The 21,987-nt window shown below is 48.7% G+C and overlaps 1 protein-coding gene across 1 annotated transcript in view; it reads right to left on the bottom strand.

Moving 5' to 3' along the window:
• The window catches only part of PPM1L (protein phosphatase, Mg2+/Mn2+ dependent 1L), a 68,146-nt gene extending 52,589 nt beyond the window's left edge, over positions 1–15,557 (bottom strand). Inside the window, exon 1 of the mRNA XM_082766759.1 lies at positions 14,718–15,557. Coding sequence (XP_082622885.1) covers positions 14,718–15,120 — 403 coding nt within the window. The 5' untranslated portion in view covers positions 15,121–15,557. The remainder of the gene's footprint in view (positions 1–14,717) is intronic.
• Positions 15,558–21,987: the final 6,430 nt, after the last annotated feature.

Below are 21,987 nucleotides of genomic sequence, written 5' to 3'. Positions count from 1 at the left end.
TATCTCCTACTCCACGTGGGTTTCACGGGCTGTTTTCCTGTATTAGTGCACACGAGTTCAACAGCCTTTGAGCCTGCCGTCCACCGAGGCGTTCCCAGCCCCAACAAATCGCTGTCATTCCTCTCGTCTTCTGTCAGCGGAGCGAGGGCTGAAAACACCAGCTGGGAGAATGAGGACAGGACAGCCCACTAGCCCTCGACATCCTGGCCAAAAGGAGCTTGATACAGCTGCACGACGCCACAATTCCCACCCTCTTTTTGTTCTTCCTCATCTCGTTCTCCGTAGGCTCGTACCCCGCAAGTCTTCTCTTTCTGGTCTCAAAGTTCAGCTTCCATTTCGTCTAGATGAAGGCGACTAAAGAACCCTTGAGAACTTTAATCTGCAGCTGGCAAGGCAGCAGTCACACCAGGATTACAACCAGGGAGCGATGAATTATTCAGCCAACATAAATCTGCAATTTTTACTGGATGGGCAATTTAAAAAATTTATGAACTTCTCTTTTAGGGCAGTTTGAAGCACCCTCTCTAAAGCAGGAGTAAAGAGTTACTCCAACAAACTCTCCAACCTCCTCCTGCATTAAATCCCGTTTACACTGACACTGAGGCTTCCAGCTCAATCAACAAGCTGCACACCCATAAGCAATGCCAGCAGAACGTCACTGCTCTTAAACATATACACACGTAACGAGAGCTTTTGTTTCAAAGATGACCTCTTTTAGTTATTAATAAAACCTCCACACACTTCGGGTGTATGAAACATTTATGGTTATTAGCTGCTTTCAACTCAGAAGGAGCAGCAGCATTTTGCAGCCTGACCTCACGCTGTTTACGTGCGCGCTGCGGCCAGCCACGCCGTGCACTCCTGCCCACGCCTGATTTATTCAGCGAGTACGGATGCAGATCTCTTGTCCAGAAAAACAGCAGGAATTAGGAGCACTGACGAAATCCAGACACAGTGCTAGCTACTGCTTTGCAAGCTTCTGGCTTCCAAAAGCGCCTAAATCCAGATTGGCAAATTCAGACTGAAATTCAGTTTCAAGGCAGGCCGTCAGGGTAGAAGTCTGTACTTTAAAAGCTGTATGTAAAGGAACAAACCTAATGCCCACAGAATAAATAACCAGCACTAAATTCTCTCGTACAGCAGAACATAAACCAGCACTTTTATCGTCTCTTATTAGCTGGAAATCTCCGTTTCATCCTAACGAGCTGGGATCTGGTTTCACACACAGACATCAAGTATAAAGCCCTGGAACAGCCATCAAATATTTTATTTAAGCAGTTAAATGTTTCAACTTCGGGGCTGAGTAAAATGAGGAGGAATTAAGTAGGTCTGGAGGAGACAAAAGATGTGTTATACAGCAGATAACCTATACCACTGCACCTAAGTGCCAATTTTAAGGCGCTTCTTTGCATATTGCTAGCGTGTGCCTGCTGCAGCAGCTGCAGGAGTCACGGTACCTAAAGTAGCTCAAAGCAGCTAACACACGTCACAGCCACAGCAGTGCCTGTGGTCCCCAAAGCACCACAACCTGATAGAAACTCATATTCCATCGCTGTATTCCTCCTCCTCCTCTTAGGAATGATTTCAGATCAGTGCTGGATCTGCTGCTGCCTCCGGCTACTGTGCAAGATGCCCTTTCTCCCGATGAAGAACTCGCAGGGCACAGCAGGAGCTGGCTCTGTGCAGCCCCTTCTGTGCGCTGTGGCAGCGCTCTGCGATGAGATGAGCGATACCGAAACCTCTGCAACTGCATTTTTACATCTCCTTCCTGTATCACCTCTCTCAGCACAACCTGCAAATACCCAGTAGCGCACAGGACGATATTCAAAATCAATGCCTCTTGCTCGCAGGGCAGCCGTCCTCCCTTCTTCACTTCTGTCCCAAACAGCTCAACATCGAGAGCTTTGGAAACGACACAAGGGCAACAAGCAGGACTGATGACACCCGAAGCTCAGAGCCTGCTCTTTGCGGTGTGTTGCTGCAGGAGGTGCGGGGCCAGGAGCAGCGGTCGGTGCCCACGGTGATTCCGCACACAAACGAGCGCACAACAAAGCCGGTGACAGATCCTGGCTTGGCACCAGGGTCCTCTCCTGCCCCTTGCTCCAACCTTTGCTTCAGAGCTGATGCTCTCAGCCTCACTGGATGAATCAAGGAAGCAGCCAACGGGCTGTTTTTCTCTAGGACGGAAAGGAAAAACCTTGCCTTGTTTCCCTGATGTTTAAACACTCCCTCTACTCTCACTTTGGACCGTTGCGATCTTCAGTTCCCGTTCTTTGATATACTGAGGTTTTTAAGCTATGAATAGTGTCCCACAGCGCTGTAAATTCTCCTCATGAAAGAGGAAGATGTCGGTAAGAAAGGCTGTGTTTATGTCTCCCCTTTCAGGTCCACCAGCCGTGGCTCCCACGTAGCTGACAGCTGTGTGAGCCGCGCACCACACAGTCAAGCCCATCACTGCTTTGGTCCCTTTGTAATTCAGCTGTCATTTAATTACTTGCCTTTTTTTTTTTTTTTTCCAAGCTCATGCAAGTAAGAGATCATTAACACGTTTACTAATCGCAACTGGTTCAAGTTGTCTCCAATATTGGAAATTCTTGCACGTGCAAGAGCAATGTCCCAGAACAGGGACCAGCAAAGGGCTGTCAGGCAGCAAGGAGGCGAGCTGCCCCCGTGGATCCCAGGGCTCTGAGCGCCCTCCTGAAGCGCAGGGAGCTCCAGCAGCTCCCAAGGCAGCCCGTGCACATCCCTAGTTTGTCAACCTGTGTGCCACAGCTAGAGGAAAAAATGCAAAGCACTTATGGAGCACTGCCAGTGCTACCAGACTTCTTCATTTCTTTTCCCTCCTCACTCATGCGGCTATATGGAGGCACGGTAAGAACACAGACCCTCATCCCCAGCTGTAATTTGTTTAATTCCCTTTTATTGTTCTCAGCCCATCCTTCATCCTTGAGACTCTCCTCTCTGCTTAGAGCGATCTTCTTGTGATAAAGAACTTGAATTCAGTAAACACCAGGTCAGCCTTGAGTGTTTTATCAACATAACTAAAGGCCAAACCAAAACCAAATAGCTCACAGCAGCCATCCTCCTTCCAGCCTCCGCGTTGCTGCTGTGGTCACAACCCAGCCCCTTCAAAGCTGGTCTCCCTGATCCAAAGCAGCAGCTTCCAGAAGATGTCAGTCCTGCAGGGCATTTATTTCACCCTCCTTTCAGCAGCAGAACATTGGAGGGAAGGAGGAGAACTGCCTCGGGAGCCCAGGCTGCAACACCTGCAGTCGTTACACTGCAAGCTGTGACTCCTTTATGTTGCTCAAGAGGCAGCAAACGATGCCAAGTTCTCCAGCCCTGCAAGACTCGTGTTGGCAAGGAACGAGAACACCGCGTCCCCCTTCCAGAGCAGCAGGTGAGCACCGCGACAAAGTTCAGCCTCTCCCCCTGGGCAGCACCACAGGGAAAGCCTGGGAGCTCTGGGAGCTACCCCAGGTAGGTAGCAGGGATTAAATGAGTGATATCCCAACTCCTGACGCTGCCAGGCAGAACCTCTTGAGCTCCAGAAGTGACTGATAAAGCACCAGCCTCGCAGCTCCTGCATGGGATGAGTTCATGGGATCCGCTCTGGGCTCTGAAGTCAGGCAGCGGGCTGGGAGCTCACTTGCAGAGGACCAGCTGCACTCTTCACCCTCGTCTAATAGGGCCGGGCAGCTTCCCACATCCGTGCCTTGTTATTTCCATTACTTTTTAAGCCAAAAAATCTGTTTCAAAACAAAATGCTGAAAGAATTCATTTAAAAATACGGCAAAATTAAATGTTCTGGCATTTCACAAACGTTGCTTTTTTATTTGAAGTATTTTCCTCTTGTTTGTCTAGACAGAACAATTCAGGAAATCCAATCCAACGCCATTAGTGGTAGCATACAGGCCCAGGAGAGGATCTCCTACTTATCCACACTGTTCTCTACTGCTCGTTTTGGGTTTTAAAATCAACCTGTGGCTACGAGAGTTCGGTGCTAAGGCACTGAGCAGTGCTGAGAGAGAAGCCCCAGCCCGCTCAGGTTTACAGGGCAGGGACACAGCAGCACCGTGCCCTGGTGTGAAAGGTGACCCTTATGATCCATGGTGCTGACGTGGAGAAAGCACTGATGCTCCCGGATCTCAGGCCCCATTATTTTCTTGGCAACCATTAAGAGAAAAAAACCTGAAGATTGCAAACAGCAGCAGGCAGGTGATGACATTAAAAAGAAAAATCAACCTGGAAGCTACACAGTTAATGATGCTGGTGCCCGACAGAGAGCAAAGAGGCTCAGTGGCACCTGGGAGAGAAAAGCAGGGGGACTACAAAGTTCTATTTTCAGTTGTATTGCTGACTTGCAGCACATCAGCCAAGGGACGTAAACAGAAATCCAAGCCTGTAAAGTGATCTGAAAACACCTGCTCACAGAGGTATAATGTTTTCTCCCGATATACTTCTGAAATACTTTGGATCAGAAGCTCAGCCAGGTAAACTTAAAGCCCCTGGGACAGACAAACCACTACGTTTGCAACTTGTGTATAAAAACAATCCCAATTAACGTTAAACAGCGTTTGTCACTCAGATTGTATTCTGCTCTGCCAATCAATTGGGAGTGCTGGGAAGCTCAGTAACAAAACATTCCAGTAAAAATCCCTCTGCACCGTAATAGGCTTGAGGTTGTGTCCTTTCCTATTATTCATCAACATGATTCTCATCTTCCTTCACAGTCAGGTTTTCCCTTAATAAGAGACACACAACCCACATGCCAAAAAAGCTTTTAAAACTTAGGTTTGAAGCAACTAATTCCAATATGCAGCTGGATACGCTCTCCTTTGGCTCTTCTGCCTTGGCACCACAGCCTTGTTTAGTTTATTAGAAACAGCTATGTCAATTGCCAGTCCTGAAAGTTTACATGAACACTTCAGAGTATACAAACTCCAGCTCGGGGAACTTAAAGCGAGGAGAGCAAAACCCAACACATCCCAAGAGCGACGCTGAACTACTCAAACATCCGTCCAGCAAAGTGACACGCAGACTCGGGCCAGGACGCCGCTGCCATCCTGCCCGGCTGGGCACCACAAGCAGGCACACGAGTGCTGCTCTTTTTGGTTTGAGAGCATGCTTGGGAATAGAAACTCTCACCTTATAGGACAGCTAGCTGAAACAGGCTCTGAACTGTAGCTGTTTGCCTCTGAAGGTTAGAGAGAAGTGCGGTTACTGAGGTCGTAGTATCAAGGTGCCACCATCGAGCAGATTGACACCACTGCTCCAGCAAAGACCACCTTACGGGATGGCAGGCTCTCCAAACAGGGAAACGTTTGGGGTTTTTGAAGTGACTGGCTGGCTCATGGTCATTCTCTCTGAAGGTGACCTCATAAGCAACAGTGTGGCCACAACGTCCAGGTTTCAGGGAGAGACGCTTGGTAAGAACACCTCCAACACAAAATCAACCTTTAAAGTCCCCAAAGCATGTCTCAAATCAATTCACACTCCACGGCATTAAAACATCTAACACACTTAGTTCTATTAGCAATCGTTCTGTAACTCCCACCAAACGCAGGTACATTATTTAGTGTCTTGTTTGTCTTCTGCTTCTATTTACAGTTATGATATCCACACAAAAACAGGGGAAAAAATAAAAATAAAAAAATCAAAGAAGAAACTGATAGCATGTACCATTCCCCTTTTCTCAAACAATACAAGATGCAGATAATGCGAAGAAATGTATCAGGAGATGTAATTGCTAAAATAAATACTAAAGCAAAAAAAGAATTCAAGTTGATGATTTAAATGCTTGTCAATTTAAACCCTCACAGAAAGTGCTCATTTAAGGCACTGATTGAAATAATTCCATCCCGGAGGCAGGAGATTGCTCCTGCCCTCAATGTTAAAAATAATATCGTCATTAACCTCAGCAACAATTTTCTAATTGCCAAAGATTACAAATCTTTTATGTAACATCCATCCACTGAGAATTCAATCGCTCTGCTTTGCCTTTCAAAACCACCGCTGGGAGAGCAGTCGTGAGACGAGCCCCCTTTAAAAAAAAGAGCCAAACTCGTGTGATGCATTCTGCATGCAAGCATAAAACATTTCTCTTTTGCAAAATGGAAAGTTTGTCCCCTCCGTCTCCCTGCGAATTAACGCAGCACCTCACACTCTATTTCTGCGTGAAACACAAGCAAAAGGAGGGGCAGCCTGGAGCTCTTCTCCGACGTTTCCGTGCCAATTGGCACTCCGAAACCGGCAGCTGGTCCCGCGTTTTGTTCTCTACGTCCTGAGCAATAAGGGCTCTCACTGCGTGCCAGCAAAGCAATGACCAGCAGTAGAAACAAAGAGGGCAAAGTTTAGTTTTCAGAGCCGCCAGAGTTATAAAACTGTTAGTGCTCTTTCAAGAGCCATAAAGAAACGCAGCCAAAACGCACACTCATGTGCTCTGTTCCTCTCAGACAGGCACAGAAAGAGAGAGAGAAAACAGGATTCATCCTAACCCCCCGAAATCACTCTCACACACATCTCCCAGGTCTGGGAACTCGGGCAGCATATAAATAGTGGTACCCTGAGAGTAATTTTCCTGTGGCTGCCTGACAGCCGTGCTAGGAGGGTTATTAAACGTCCCCAGCCCTACAGCAACCTGCAGCTGGGGCAGACCGATGCACACACACACACACAGCTCTCCCCTTTTCAATACCTCTGTTTCAGCACGTGTTTGGTGGAAACACACATTTCAGGGAAAGTTTAGGCAATCCCGCAGTCCACACGTAGACTACCTGCAAATGAACCACGTTCCCATTTAAAATGCAAGTTTAAAGGAGTGCGAGCGAGCTGTGGCACACCAGAGAACTGTATTAGGGACCGCGCGCTTCCACTGAGCGGAAGAAATGTTTCGTGCCCTCCAGCAGTTTGCTGTCTGGTAGAGAATGAAAAAGTAAAGAGATTTATTACATTAAAAAGTGTATTGATTGAAAACACTACGGTATGACAGTTTCAGCTATTATAGCAGAACTTAATAAAATCAAGTGTTTACCCCTGAAGGGGATTTGGGGGAAAAAAAAAAGAAAAGAAAGAAAGAAAAAAAAAAAAAAAAAGAAAGCTTTTGTACCATTTATGACAATGAGAAAATTTGCAAGGGATAACATTTTAACACCGAAAGTAAATGCAAATAAATGTTCATTTCTCCAGGGGAGCTTTGAGGTTTGCCGACACGACGTGCTGCGGGTAATTGCGCGGCGGTTTAGCAGTTAAGACACGTCCTTTGATTGTCTGGCTGGAGATGTCAGCTGCTCACACAGCTGGGAATCAGACAAGGTCGGAGATGATGAGAGCCAGCAATGTTTCAGCATCATAATCAATTTGTATCAGCAGCAGCGGGACTGCAACTTGGTGCTGCCACGCTGCGCCCCCAGGTTCGCCCTGGCACTCGCCGGGCACTGCGATGCTTCCTCTTCCTCCTCCTCCTCCTCCTCCTCCTCCTCAGCGCTCAGCTGCAGCCACACATCAGCCCCCTTCCTGCAATGCTCACGATAGTTCACCTGCAGCAGCTCAGGCCCAGCTCTGTGATTTAGGTACCAGGCAACGCTGGCACAGCAGGGCAGTTATCGCAGCCGCCCTTTACACCCTCGCTAGCGTCACCTACTCACCCTGCCTCAAGAATTTGTTGCTATTCTGGCATCTTCAAAGCTTTTTTTTTCCTCCAAGTTGTAACAAAAGTGACACGCTTTTTAAGCTGAATTGCCTTCAAACAAATCTCTCCGTTTAGCAGTAAGTTTTGAGCTGCTTTAACAGAACCACGAGCTGGAGTGTTTAACACCAGCTCAACGACTGGAGCGAAGGCACACGAGTGCCCAGCCCAAGCACTGTCCGGCTCGCAGCAGCTGCTGACCCTGCCCACACCTCCTGGCAGCCCGGGGTCACGAGCTGTCCGTGGACACGTCTTTGGCAGCACGGAAACTTCCTTCTGGGCTTGTCTTACGTCTTCTTTGTTGTCACGGTACGTCCAGGGTGAGCTGAAACTCCGCGGGGCTAAGAAGAAATAAATCTTCATGATGATCTTTTCCAGCGAAGATCCCTTGGGCGAGGAGCTGGCCAGCAGCCAGGGAAGCTGCCCTGTCCTGCTGGGCTGCCAGCGAGGGAACATCCATCACGCCCAGAACAGGAGCAGGGGGCAGCAGCCGAGGGGACGGCAGCCTCCGAGGCCGGCTGGGAGCAAGGAGAGCCCGGCTGGCACCTGCTGCCTGGCTGCAGAGGCACACGGCGAGCGCGTTCCCCAGCTCGGTACGGGTTTTGCACATGGAGGCGCTTCTAGGAACACAGGGATCACGTTCAGCAGCACGGCCGTGCCACATGGCATGAGCAGCAGCAGCTCGCCTCACCTTGGCACAACGCCCCAGGGGCAGGCCAGCACCCTGGCAGAGGCAGGGCACGCATGGGGTCTGCCCCTGCACGGCCCCGAATTGCGGCCAGGGGCAGAGTACAGGCACAGCATCCCCTAAAGGGGTGAAGGTGTAAGCTTCACCGGATGTGAGGGACAAAGGTAGGGCCCCAAGGTTATCTGGAGAGCAGGGAACGGGAGGCAGGACGCTTCCCTCGAGCAGGGGGGCGGCAGTGGGGTCGGAAAGGCAGAATTTGGGTTGGGGAGTTCGCTGCAACCTTAAGGTTTTAATGAATTTTGGAGAGAAGCGGAGCCAGAGGCATATGACTTTCAGTGCATAATTATAGCAGCCGCTGCCCTTAAACTAGTTCTGGGAGCTCTCATTTGGAGGCCGTGGATTCAGATCAGAGCTCACAGAATATCAGCACTTTGTTCCTTTTTCTGGATCCACCGGTGCCTGTGATGTGCTTAAAATGAAGAGCGAGCCCTGAACATCGAGGTTCAAGGACCAAAATCGTTAGTGCCAGACCCCTTTTTAATGCCTTTTGGGTCACAAAACACGACTGGTCTCATCCAGCACCATTCCCAAGATGTGATTCAGAGGCTCCTGGTGCCAGGGCAACGCACCTCACGACACGAGGGCGAGAAGTTACTGCCTGCAGCTTCCCTGCTCCGAAGGCACAATGTGCTTTGTGCATGTGCTTTTAAAACATCCAACCCCCTGACCTGCAGACCTGCTTCCACCAAGCTCCCCGTGCCCCAGAGCCATTTGTTTGGGCTGGACACTGTTAGCACAGGGGCTCAAGTTGAAAAGCACCAGGCCCGCTCCCATGGGCGTTCGAACATTCCCATCCCGCAGCTGTGGCGATGGCCGAGCAGCCGAGCACTCAGCCCGGGGCAGGAGCACGCACACCACCACTCCCCATGGACCCGTCCCCCTTATTCCAGCTCACCGAGAAACTTCAATGACTGCTCATAACCCAAAAGCACCTGTGGATCAGAACTGATGTAATTAAATCAGTGGCAATCAGCTGGCCCCGACGTGGAAGCAGCGGTTCGAGCGAGGCTGGCAGACCACGTTTAGAAGTAATTGACTTTTTGATGTTTATAAAAATGGAAAAAGATTCAATTCCACGCCCAGTAATACAGCTGTGAATGACAGCGGCGAGACTCCCTGCTTCCAATTACACGTTTTTACACCATTTTAATCAATTTTAAGTCACATTTTTGCAGAGTCAATGAGAGCGTAGAGCAGATCGAAACATTACACAACCGTGGTCTTGTTGGGTGAAAATCCTAACCCTTCAGGGCGACATCCAAGAATCAAAATTTGGGTGAAGTAAGCAAAATGGCAGAAGTGTTGCTCTGTGCCGTTTTGGTTCACGTTGTAGGCCACTTCTGTGGAATTTACACGCAGATCTGAAACCCGTGGATCATCGCGGCCTCACCCATGTAAATATTCATTCAAACTCAGGCGCTTTGCAGGGCATTCTTCTGACACTGAAAGAAATGGCTATAAAAGGAAAACCAGCAGTAACCCCAGCAGCTGCTTTTTTAAAGCTGCAAAGCTTCAAAGACTTCACCTTTATAACGAGGCTACAACATCCGCAGAACCTCAAAGCTGTTGTTTCATTTATTCTTACGTTTCTTTTTTTTAAATATCAAGCCATTAATCCTCAATGGCCTCTGCTCAGAAGTACAACAGACACGTTTTCATTGCTAAGTTTGCTTAAGTAGTTCTGTATCAGAGGAACAGGGTGTGAGTTAGTTAACAGATCCCGAATTAAACAAAAAAAAAAAAAAGGAAAGAAAAGAAAAGAAAACTAACACAACCTTCAGCTTTCTCTTCCCAGCATAAACACCTTTTGCTATTAGGATCAGAAACAAACCAAATGAAAGCAAACAAAGAAACGAAACCAAAGATGAACTCATTCACTTGTTATTAACCCATATTTGGTAGGAGGTGAGCATTTCCTTCCAACTGGCAACTACCGTCTCCGGTTAAGCAGAAGAAATTTCCCCCCATCTATGCTGAGAAGATGACACTCATCACAGCGTGGCCTGTGCACACGCGAGCTCAGGTCATCAATCCGTGCACTGCCAGGAGCACAAGCACCAACTCGCAGGTGTGCAGAGCCCAGAGGAGCTGCCGTGCTCTGTGAGGACGACTCGGGGCTGCTCAGCTCTCCCCACACCTCACCCCCCGGCACGCACGCGGCGGGCTCGCTGCAACACGGCTGGAGCGGTGCCGTCTGCTCCGGGCTGCACCTCAGCGCTCTCGTTTCCATAGCCTCGGACAACATTAGGAAGGGCTCCCACCATTATCTTCAGACCTTTTTTTCTTTTCTCTCTTTTGGTAAGTTAATCAGTAACCAGAGCCTTCTGCCAGCGGTTCGTGCTGCCGATTTCAAGGCCCCGCGGCACAGAAGGCTTTGCAAGGTTTGTAGAGTTCGAAACTTGAGCTATTTATACAGCAAATCCTCTCCTTTCGCATTTAGGCTTCCCTACACCGTGAGTAAAGAGGTGCATTTCCCATACTGCAACACCCTATCCGCAACTCTGAAACCAGCTGTATCAGGCAAAATGCCCTAATCCACATGCACGGGTTCCCAAGGAGCAAGCCTTGCCACGTCCCTTTTTATGAGCCAGTTACTCAGCTTTAATTTCTCACCGCGATGATCCACGTCCGTTTACAGCTGCAACAAGCACAGGCAGCACAGAAGGCACCGTCAGCAGCGTTACTTTAGGAGTCCTCACCTGGTGGGACCGATAAAACGACCTGCAGGGTAGCCACAGCCACAAAACTGCAGCTGGCAGCTGAGCTGCTTCGTCCAGCACTGAGATCTCAGTTCAGCCCGGTGCTTGAGCCTTGAGGACCCTTTGGCTTGAGCCAAAGAGGACCCTGCTAGTTAACGTGGTTAAATCATTCTGATTAAGCATCCTTTCCCGTTGGCTGCTCAGCTTTCAAGCTCATTGGGTTTTATTTTATCATTTATCTAGTTTGCTACTTCTCCAAGCCTCCACAGCCCCAAGACTTCTCGATAGAGAAAGACAAAAAGCGTGCAAGACATCTTTAGGCTTCCCAAAGAGGCCGATGAGATAACAGCCCAATGCTTTATTTGGTTCTGATTTGATTCCAAGTCACGTCACCTTACATCCTCTGACCAGAATCATCCAGGGAGACACCAGGCAGAAACTTTTCTTCGTTCCCCCTAAGCCTGCTTCTTTGCCCTCTACCCGTGCCACACCAGCGCTGCTCAACCTTCAAGGAAAAGACAAGCTGACTTTGTAAGAAAGGAAGCCTGCACGACACACCACGCATCACATTTCACCCCTAAAATACGATTCCCTGTAAGAGGTAATTGCAGCAGCTCATTGGATTCTTAGCTGAACACAGAGCATTCACAATTCCTTTTGTCTATCAGTTTATCAAGGCAGGCACAAACTGAAGTAAATGGCTGCCAACCTATTCGGGATGAAATTATAAGACAGGAGAGCAAATGACATAAGAGAAGGGTAGAATTTACCCAAAAAGTTGGCTGTACTTGAGCAAAGCCCAGAAATCTTCATAAATTAGCACGATGCAGTAATTCCTGTTACTTGAATTGCATTTTGCTCCCCTTCCGCTTCACCCCGATAGGGCAGGAACCAATTAACGAGGACACGTTCCCCTGCACATCGCTCTAAGTACTCAGTTCGCATCTCACGCGTGGTGTTGTCCACTTGGAAAACATTTTTCCACATCTAGAACAATTTGTTTCACACGCAGCTCCGCAGATGAGCCGGTCTTTGTTCTTTATCTACACACACAGACATTTAACGGGAGCGCGCAGTGAAAATTTAATCGTTACAAAGGCTTTGCTACACATGAAAGCAAAGCCTTCCACAGAGTCATTTGTCTCTTTTACAGAGATAAAAATAAAATAAGACATCCAGAAAACCAGTTCAAATGGAGGCTTCAGGTTCAGTATTATGTACTGCCGATTAAATAAGACTCTTCAGTCCCGGTCTTTCTTTTCTCCCCCCTCATTTCTACTGAAAACTCTAAAACCTGCATAGATAAAACCCAATTTTCCAAAATATGTTTCAGCTGTATGGAAAGCACACGGTTCATGCTTTCCTGATCAGTTTTGCATAAAACCTAAAAGTAGAAACTGGTTGTGTCCCCAGTGACCAGACACCTCTCCCTCAGTGGCTGCAGAGGCCACTAAGAACATCTGGAGATTTTCTGAGAAACATAAATGAGAGAAAGGACAACTTACATTCAAAAATATTAACTTGAGTAGGATTTGGAGAAAGATCTGCAATGCCCTTCAAATGACAGGCCTCTTCTAAAAGCCTCATACTTTGCCACCGAATCAATTAGAACAAGTTCTCTGAGGATTCGGAATACCAAAGATAATCGAGCTTCCCACAGGTCCTGTACAAACAGCTTTACTGGATGTGATTCCAAGCTCCATAACAAAATATTTCTGCCTATGTACAGATATATGGACAGACGTACAGAGGGAGCATGTTCTTGTCATCTTGCTGTTCCCTGTGTTAGTTTGGGGTTATTTCAGATACTGAGCATGCGGGTACGGGGCAGAAACACAGAAGATACAAAACAAACTGAAGAGGATCGCTCCTCCACAGTGCCCAGATCTGAGTGTTTCTGTTGTACTTCTATCTGCAACCACCTCACAATATCATTTAAAAACACGACAGGGATACTCCTGCAAACTTGTTTTGGCCGATCAGTTCAGACAAGGAAAGCTGACAAGTGAAACATCCGGGAAGGCGGCACAAGACACAACACGAGCACCTTCCCTCCCAAAGCCTCCGAAAACAAAAAGCCAGATGTACCAAATCCAGGCAGCAGAGGTTGTATTCCCTGAAGAGAAGAGACGCAGCAGTTTGAGATCCATACACACGTTGCTACTGCTATTCCTCAAAGGCCAAGGCACAGTGACCTGGCGTGAGTGTGTCACTAAGGGCTGCCACAACTGTGTCCCAACCAAAAAGGAGCCCAGGGTTCAAACACAAGCAGGATGTTTAGGAAGTTGCCTATTTTCAGCGTCCAGCGTGTTTGCTTTATTTTAAAGGGGACAAAATGCTAGCCACTGCAGGGCAGCAGCATCACAGATGACCCCCTTCCCAACTGTGCAGGCAACAGAAGAGAAGCTTTTCTATTTTCTATCTAAGGCCTGGATCCTTCCGGCAGCACTCGGAGGTTCAGAGGGCCAGCAGCTGCCCTCCTGGTGCTCCATTAGCGTCTGGTCACTGCCAGGGCTGTTTCGGGAAGGACTTTATCTGCGTGATCCATGAGAGCAGCTGGAGGAACAGCCAGGCTCTCGTGCTGTGCAGCACACGCAGCCTCCCCCCTCTCCTCAGCAGGAGCACTTTCGTGTAAAACTTCCCCATTCCTCTCCATCTCCCGTCATCCTTGCAAAACCCCGAAGGTAATTTCCTACCTTGCGTAAGGGATGCTGGAGCTGGCGTGTCTGACAGGAGCCGCCTCCTCGGCATTTCTTTGCCACAGTTATGAGGGACGTGCTCTGTGCTACACAAGGAGCTGAGTGGCACGCTGCTAAATGAGGAGGAAGCTGGACTTTCAACATTTGTCACCTGAAAGGACTGAGGGACCCCCTCACGCTCTAACCCCTGTTACACAGCTCAACCTCCAGGAAACCACTGCCCGAGAAGTTGGAGGTTACACACCCGAAGTTTCCCAACCAGCAAGGGCAGCAGCACGCCAGCACAGCTGGAATTACGTTCAAACCACATGCAATTCATAAACACAGCGCTCGTCCTCAGTGACTTGCTGGTCTTCGAGGGAAGGTGAATTGCACAGAAGCCAGGCACGCAGACCAGCTTTGGGGCTGCACACATGCCTTGCTCGGAGAGGACGCTCCTTCCGAACGCGGCGGATGAGCACAGCTCCTGACAGGAGGGGGAGACGAGACCAGCCCTTTGCCAAAATCAGATCACACCACACTTCACTGTAACAAAAGATGCCTCCAGGGAGTTTGTGCTCATCATCGTTATTCCACGCACGTAAGAGCCACCTTCAACGGCTTTCGCTTCAATTAAACCTTTACTACTGCAAAGGGCAGAGGGGGTGCAAACGTATTCACACCGTGCTGATCGTGGAAGTGGTAATGAAAGAGAAAGCAAATGGAGTATCTCCCTCTGTAATCAGAGCATCTTCCCCCACACACCACCATTGAAGGAGAAAGGCACAACCCCCCAAACAATGTCTTGAGATAAACCCCGAAACCTCACAGGCAAGGACAAGCCCGTGTCCCTTGCCCTGTAGCCCTCCTCCCCCCACATCCCTTTTTTTTTTCCAGCCGAGCACTTGCCTCTCCTCCGTGCCCATCAAATATCCCGAAGATGGAGGGGTGAGTCTTGTTCACCAGGTCGGTGATCACTTCGAACCTGTCCTCCATGTGATCCCTCCGGCCTTGGATGGAGTAGACGGCCACGTTGTGGCTCTTGAACTCCCAGGTCTTGGAGAACTCCGCATCCAGCACGTCTAGCCCCCCGAGCCGGTCATTCTGCATGATCTCGGCCACCTTGCCCTTCACCATCTTCACCGCATCCCTGCTGGACTTCACGATGGTCTTCACCTCATCCGTGTGGAAGAAATAACTCCACAGGGCCAGGCTGATGCACAGCAAGAACAAGGTCTCCGGTCTGAGCAAGAAGTAACGCATGATCCGACCCAGCAGAGACAGCAAAGTCATTGTATCCTCTATCATTTATTATCGGCACCGGGTATCCCCGCACCATGCGACGAGCGCCCGGGCGGCCGGGCTGGGGCTGGGGGCGGCGGCTCGGGGCTGGGGGCTGCGGGCTGGGGCGGGGGCTGGGGGCTCACCGCATGCTCGGCCGGGGCGCAGCCGGCGTGCGGCCAGCCCGAGCCCCGCTGCCCACCGCTGCCTCCTCCCGCTGCCGGCCTCGTCCCGGCCCAGTCCCAGTCCCAATCCCGGTCCCGGTCCCGGTGCGGCCCGGCCCGGCTCGGTGCGGTTGCTCCCGGCTCGGTGCGATGCGGTCGCTGCCCGCCCGGCCCCGCTGTCCCCTCGGCGCCCGATCCCGCCCCTAGGCCGCTGCTCGGCTCCGCTCCGCCCCGGGCCGGGCTGGAGGCAGGGAGGGAGGGCAGGAGGGAGGCCGGCGCTCCGGGAGCTCGCCGCGGGCAGGCAGCGGCCGCACCTGGCCCCGCGCCCCCCCCTCCCGGCCCCCCGCAGCCCCCCGGCCCTCCCCCGGGGCGGGGCGCCGCCGCCTCCGCCGCGCCCGGCCCCGCCGCCCGCCTACAAGTCCCGGCGGCCCCCGCGCGGGGAGGCAGCGGGCGCGGGGTGGGAGCGCGGGGCGCGGGGGATTGTGGGGGGTGTAGTTCCGCGGGGCTGGGCTCTGCTATGATCATCATTATTATTATTATTTCTATCTAAATTATGTCAGTGTGGCTGGGACACTTGTGGTACAACACAGATGCCTCTGCGGTCAGATCCAGAGCGAGCAAAGGAGCTCAGCGGAGGGTTTCGTGATGGCCAAATCCTACGCGGTTTGCTCCAGCAAATCCCCCAGTGGAAGAACAGAAATTCAAGATCCAAGCACGTTCTTTTAAACACTGGAAATCAGAAAATTTCCTGAGTATTCAGCATATCGGATGGTACTGAAAGATTTCGTTTGTGTTGGGGGGAGAACTGCGGCATTTGTTCACTTGTGGAAGCAAAGCAAAGCAACCCCAGAGTCAGCTTCACAAACCAACTCAGGGTGCCCGCTGTACAAGGCGCCGGGCATGCAGGAACAACCATCCCTTGCTCAACAGCTCCTCCTGCTGCTGCCGTGTGTCGTGAAGCTGGGAAGGCACCATTCGATCTCGAGCATGAGCTACAGAAACAAATCTTCGGCTAATATAAGCACGCATTGATCGTGTCTTTAGTGGTGTAATACACGGGTATTGGTTTTGTGTTGCCTGGCTGGGAATAAAATGGGAAATTCTTTCGGGCCCAGAGCAAAGCAGCAACATCCAACTTTGACTCATGGCAATTTTCACGGTACCCAGAATCAAAATGCAGAGATATTAGAAAAGGCACTTGCTTGTACAACACCAACACTCAGCATTGCCACTCCTTGCTTGTGATAGGAACACCAGGGTTTTAGTTGTAAGAAGCCTCACAGAAAGATACTTGCAACAACAACTTAAAAAATAATAATAATTTACTCTTAATGCAAACTGATTTTAGGGATGCTATTGGTGTAGCTCAGAAGAGCACAGTGTTGTAACCAGTGGCAGGTCTGTCCTTTCGTTGCAGCTGGGAACAAGGACACGTACCAGAATATTCCACAAAGCCCACAGTCAGCTCCTGTTTCTTCTGCTAATATATAAAATCCTGATAGAAGAACTAGGAGGAATGATGACTACAAAACTGTCTTTTTCACATGCGAGGAACAAAATGGCAATGCAGCAAAGTATTTCTCACTTTTCTTCTCAGATGTTTAAAGGAAGGGATTTTAGAACACTCAGGATGTTCTTTGGCCACGACAAACACAGCTCTGCAGAGGATGAGCAGTATAAAAATATCATAAACTGTTTCCTGCAGTAGTTTTGATAACAGGTAAATAAAGATCCAGTTTGTCGGGAGAAGTTTTTTATCCCTTCTTTCAGTTGCTATAAACAACACTTTACAATATTGTTCCAGAGCTTGATGTTGCAGCAAATGCCAAGCATTGCAGGTAAATTCTCCCTTCCCTCTGGTAAACCCAGGAGAAATCCTATTATAGAAACGTTGCTCATCTCGCGTCTCCCTTGAAGAGGAACATTTGCAGATGCGGAGTGAAAATAGCAATTTTCCACATAAGTTGTTCTCTTCTATTTTCCATGACTCTCAGTTCCCTCTCCCCACTACCGCCCATCTTCCCGCGCACATCTTCCTGCTCTGTGTTTATTTCCCGGCCACGTCGTGTCGGTGAGAATGGGGGCCACAGGACGTGGGGAGGTTCCTGGAAAACGGCCTCGTGTTTTAGCAACATCTTTTAGTTAAGCGTTAAGGCTGGGCTGGAAGGGAGCGCACCGAGGCACAGCCGTGAAGCAGAGCATTGCTGTGCGGCTGGAGCCCATCTCAGGGGTGTCGGGAAGGTTGGATGTATGCAGAGAGAACCTGGGAACTGAAAGCCCCAATTTTAACTGATACTGAAATCTGGTTTTGGTAATTTCCCAGACACCGGATGATCCAGGTATGGAAAAGGTACCCACAAAGAAGCTGTAATACTGACGGCAGCAGTGAAATACGGACCAAAAGATGAAACTGTTCCCACCGAAGTCAGCGAGCGTTTGCCTTGGACCTTGGTGGGCGCACGGCCCCAGAATATTGATGCTGAGTCCAGCTCCCAGGGACGTGCCATGCTCTTGGAAATTCTCCTTGATTTACTCCGAGGTTTCCCTGCTTAGCTCCTCTGTATCATAATTATTCAAACCACATTTTTTCCCTGTCAGTTTCCAGAGATTAATTCACTGAGAATTGGAGCATGACTGAAACATCGCCAGAAAAGCCCAGCAGATAAAGCTGAAGATGATCCCGACTGCCAAAGCTGCTATCTGAAGTGTGCCTTCATTTAAACAGCAGCGTAACTTTGCATCGCTGCTCGGTGAGGATATATCTGGAAATGTTTGTAAAGTATTTGCCGGTAGATTAATGCCTCACGAACGTACCACTTTCATGAAGAACTCCAAGGTATGCAAGCAAAATAAAAATAGCAACTGAGCAATTTAGAATCACTTTGAATTAGCGATGAACTGGCAGCCTTCTTGTGAAATCTTTCTGAGATTTGAACGCAAATTGATAAAAATCAGTAACAAAGGAATCTTAATTTTCTTCTTCATTAATTTTTACTCAGTTTAGCAGCTGTTTCTTGTCTTATGTTGTAGGCCATTTAATTTGCATTAAGCAAGAGACTACAAATTTGATTTATACATTTTAATTCCAGGTTTGTATTTTCACTTCTTCCGGATACATTTGTATGCAGAACATTACGGGCTGCAGCCTGGAGCAGATCCCTGGGTCAGCCAAGCTAGGCTGGTCCCAGTACTGAGATGAGAGGGAACTGAGGTTATGGGTGCCTTTTGTGTCTATTCTGAAGTGAAAATTATCTGTGGACTCAGCTGATTTTTAATTGGGGTACAGAGAGTGTAAGACTTTCATGATTTTTAAAATGACATTTTTTTAAAATCTGTGCCCAGTGCTTGGAATTTGCTTGAGGTGGGTTCGGTACATCCAGCTGAAGCACTCGTACCTCTGGGGCTCAAATGGGACGTGGATTGTGGAAGTGGAAGGGGAAGGAAGAGACTCAGACGTCCTCTAACGAGCCACCACAGCAAACTGAAGGAGCCTTGCTGACATCCATGGGACACAGCCAAAATCCTCCTCCAAGAGAGATCCAAAAGCTCAAGAAATACAGAAGTGATAGGGGAAAACACCACCACCAAAACCAACAACAAAAACAATGAAATTAATTGTGAGTGATACTCACAAAGAAGACTTTAAAATCCTGTCAGGTGCTAGTGCTAAGACACTCCGAGGTGTTTAGATCTCCACACTCCACTGAATCCTACAGGAAAGTTTGGGCTCAGAAGAGCTGGGTGCAGGCAGAAAAGCAATAATCCTAAACACAACTCCTACTCCAGGATGTTTTACGTGTCATCTATTCCGTGTGTGTGTCTGCAGTGAAAACCATTTCTTTCTGTTTGTTCTCCATCTTCTCCTGGGCAATATGTCTGGTAAGCTCCGAGCTGCACGGCTTGTGCTAGAATAGCTGCACGGCTTGGTACCTTCAGCTGTCAGAACTGTCTCTCCTCTTTCCTAGTTTGTGAAATACACACACCACGGCACCATCTGCTTCACCCTGATGCAGATTTGCCGCATAGGAGCCGTAATTTAATGGAGAAAATCATTTGCCTAGAAGAGAATTTTATGACTTTGTTTTAATTTTCTTTTATAGCTACTTTTTTTTTTTTTTTCCCCTGCTAATTCCCACATCAATCCTAAGTCTCCTGAGGCACCAGACTGTGAAGCTGACACCAGATGGGAAAATGAGTTTCAGACAGCTGCGGGCTTCCCTACTGCTGCTTCCAGCCATCGAGGACTCATTGCTGCACGTGCGTATGGGAAACGCTGGTGGTAGCAAGGCAGCACTAAATGCAGGCTCCGTGGTTTCAGCATGCTCACAGCTCACAAAATTTGCCACAATCACAGTGTCTGTTTAGAGGGCGCGCAGTGACTGGCAGCTGCCTTCAGTCGAGGAGAAAGAAGCAAACAAAGGATGAGGGAGCACGCAGAAGGACTGGAATGTATTTTCATGCATCCCTTCGCAGGAGGCCGTTTATCAGATGTTACGAACTGCTTTATTTATAGTTAATGACATCTCCAAAAACATTGTTCTCTGCTGACCTTTACTTTTAAGTTGACAGTCAGGAAACCTGCTCTGCCAAGGAACTGAAATAATTTTTAACCAGAATTAAAAAACAAAACAACAACAACAAAAAAACACAGCGGAATCCATTGTTAAACCATGAACCCATTATAAAGTTCTGTATCTCCTGCTTTTCTTAACCTCACTGTCATTACTGGTTGCTGTTGCTAGCTAGTGTTATCCAGGATGACCAGCAAATCTTGTGCATGCAAAGAAAATAAGCACAACTTTATTTAATGTGGGAGTTGGAGACACTTAGCTGGTAATCTGATCAGTTGCTGGTACTGTCAGCTCCTTATTCAGGGGCTCTGTCTCTCAGTTGCCTGTGCAGTGCCTTATCCATGAGTAATGCTACCCAAATAAAGAACAGGGATTTGTGTCTTTCCAGGCTGAAACAATTAGTCACTGCTTCCTACAGAACCCAGAAGGCAATAACCAGGCCATTTCAGCCCAGCAGACCCCACCTCTTCCAGCTGGCAGACCCACTCCCACCGGCAGGTCTGAGCTCAGCTCGCAGAGAGGATCGTGCCCGTGCTTTGATCAGCATCTCTGCGCTCCCAAACAGCTTCCAGCTGCAAAGCAAAGCAAAGGGGCAGCAGGAGGGAAAATGCCAGCACGCTGGGGCCGGCTGTGCACCACAGAGGCAGCTAAGTCACCTCACGCTGCCGTCGAGCCCAGTGCTGGGGGCTGAGATGTGTGTTTGGCAATTGCCTCATCACGGTCAGCAGTGCCTGTCACCGCTTCCAAAGCACGGTGCTTCAGGAGTCAGCGTGCCCTGCCACTTTTTCTTCTTGCAACACCAATTAGACTCCTCACTCTGCGATGCCTGACAGAGGCACAGTGGATGTTTAGGAATCTTGCTTGTTGTTGCTCATGGGAGTTACGAAGGAGAGCCACAAAGTAAAGGGAAGGTGCCTCCGATGTCCTGGAGTGGTGCTGGGGTGACGTGAGAGGGGCAGGGCTACTGCGTTTTGTCTTGACCTGCTGCAGAAGAAGGGCGCAGACCACACTCAGCTCCGACACCACAAAGGAAAGGCAGCCCTTTGTCTGCGGGCTCGTAACATTTCTCGTTGAACTTTTAAGCATTAGCAATGTACCTCGGGATAAGCGGATCAACTGAGCAGAAACATCTCCGTGTTAGAATTAATCCTCCACTTTAGAACGAAAACCAGATAGCTGTGCAGATAAAACTGCTTCCTCTTTCTGCTCCTTGCCGTAATGGAAAAAGTCAAGTATTTGAGAAATAATTTCAGAGCTTGGCTAAACATTAGCAGCGCTTTCTGTGTAACAAATACGTGGTGCTATGGTTTTGGAAATGGAACTGGAGACGGCTGATGCACTTATATGAGAGGAACTGGGCTACCAGCCAAAATCTGAGTTCTGCTAGTTATGTTCCCAAGCAGGAATTAATTCCTGAATTGATGTATCTGAGGATAGAAACACAAAATATAGCATAATGTGCAGAATCTGTGGGCTGTGTGCACATTTATCTCCTTATATTGCCTTCCTTTATCTGGCCTCTCTAGATCTGAAAATTCACAGGAGTCTTGAATCACAGTGCTCTTTGGAAGTGAAGCAATCTGTACTTACAACCTGTCCTGAGTAAAAGATGGAAGCCCTCACTCTTCCTGTGCCTCTGATCCTTGTGCCCTTTAAAGAGTTTCCTTTCTCAAGGGCTGGTTCAATCAGCACGCATGAAACCGCAGAACCACAGTGAAAAATACTGAACACTCTCATACTTCTTTCCTCCAATGATTAAGACATGAAACATATTACTTGTAAGTCTTTGAGATTATTATTTTTTAAATCTTCATACGTATTCTACCTGAAACTATGAGTAACAAGTTCTCTTAGGTAAGTTTTAATTCAGAAGTTGAGAGGATGTAAGAAATTAAAGTACTTTTGGGGCAGACTCAATTGTAGGTAATAAAAACCTATAAGCCCAATCAAATGGGTTCTCAAGGGCTTGATATGCCTCATGCTGGCAAATACCAAGACAGGAATGACAGTACGAGACAGCACGTCAGTCAGAACCTCTCTGCAGAGGAGAAAAAGTCTCATTTTAAATGGACATATATGTTTTAAACTTTGGCTAAGCTATGCTGGAGTGAAGTAATATGTATCTGAAACCGCAGATGCCATTTTCTAAACCTGCTCCA

Source organism: Aythya marila (genome assembly GCF_965140915.1).
Source record: "Aythya marila genome assembly, chromosome: 9".
Taxonomy (NCBI): domain Eukaryota; kingdom Metazoa; phylum Chordata; class Aves; order Anseriformes; family Anatidae; genus Aythya; species Aythya marila.
Note: the sequence above shows the minus strand (reverse complement) of the source record. Positions and strands in the feature narration are given on the sequence as shown.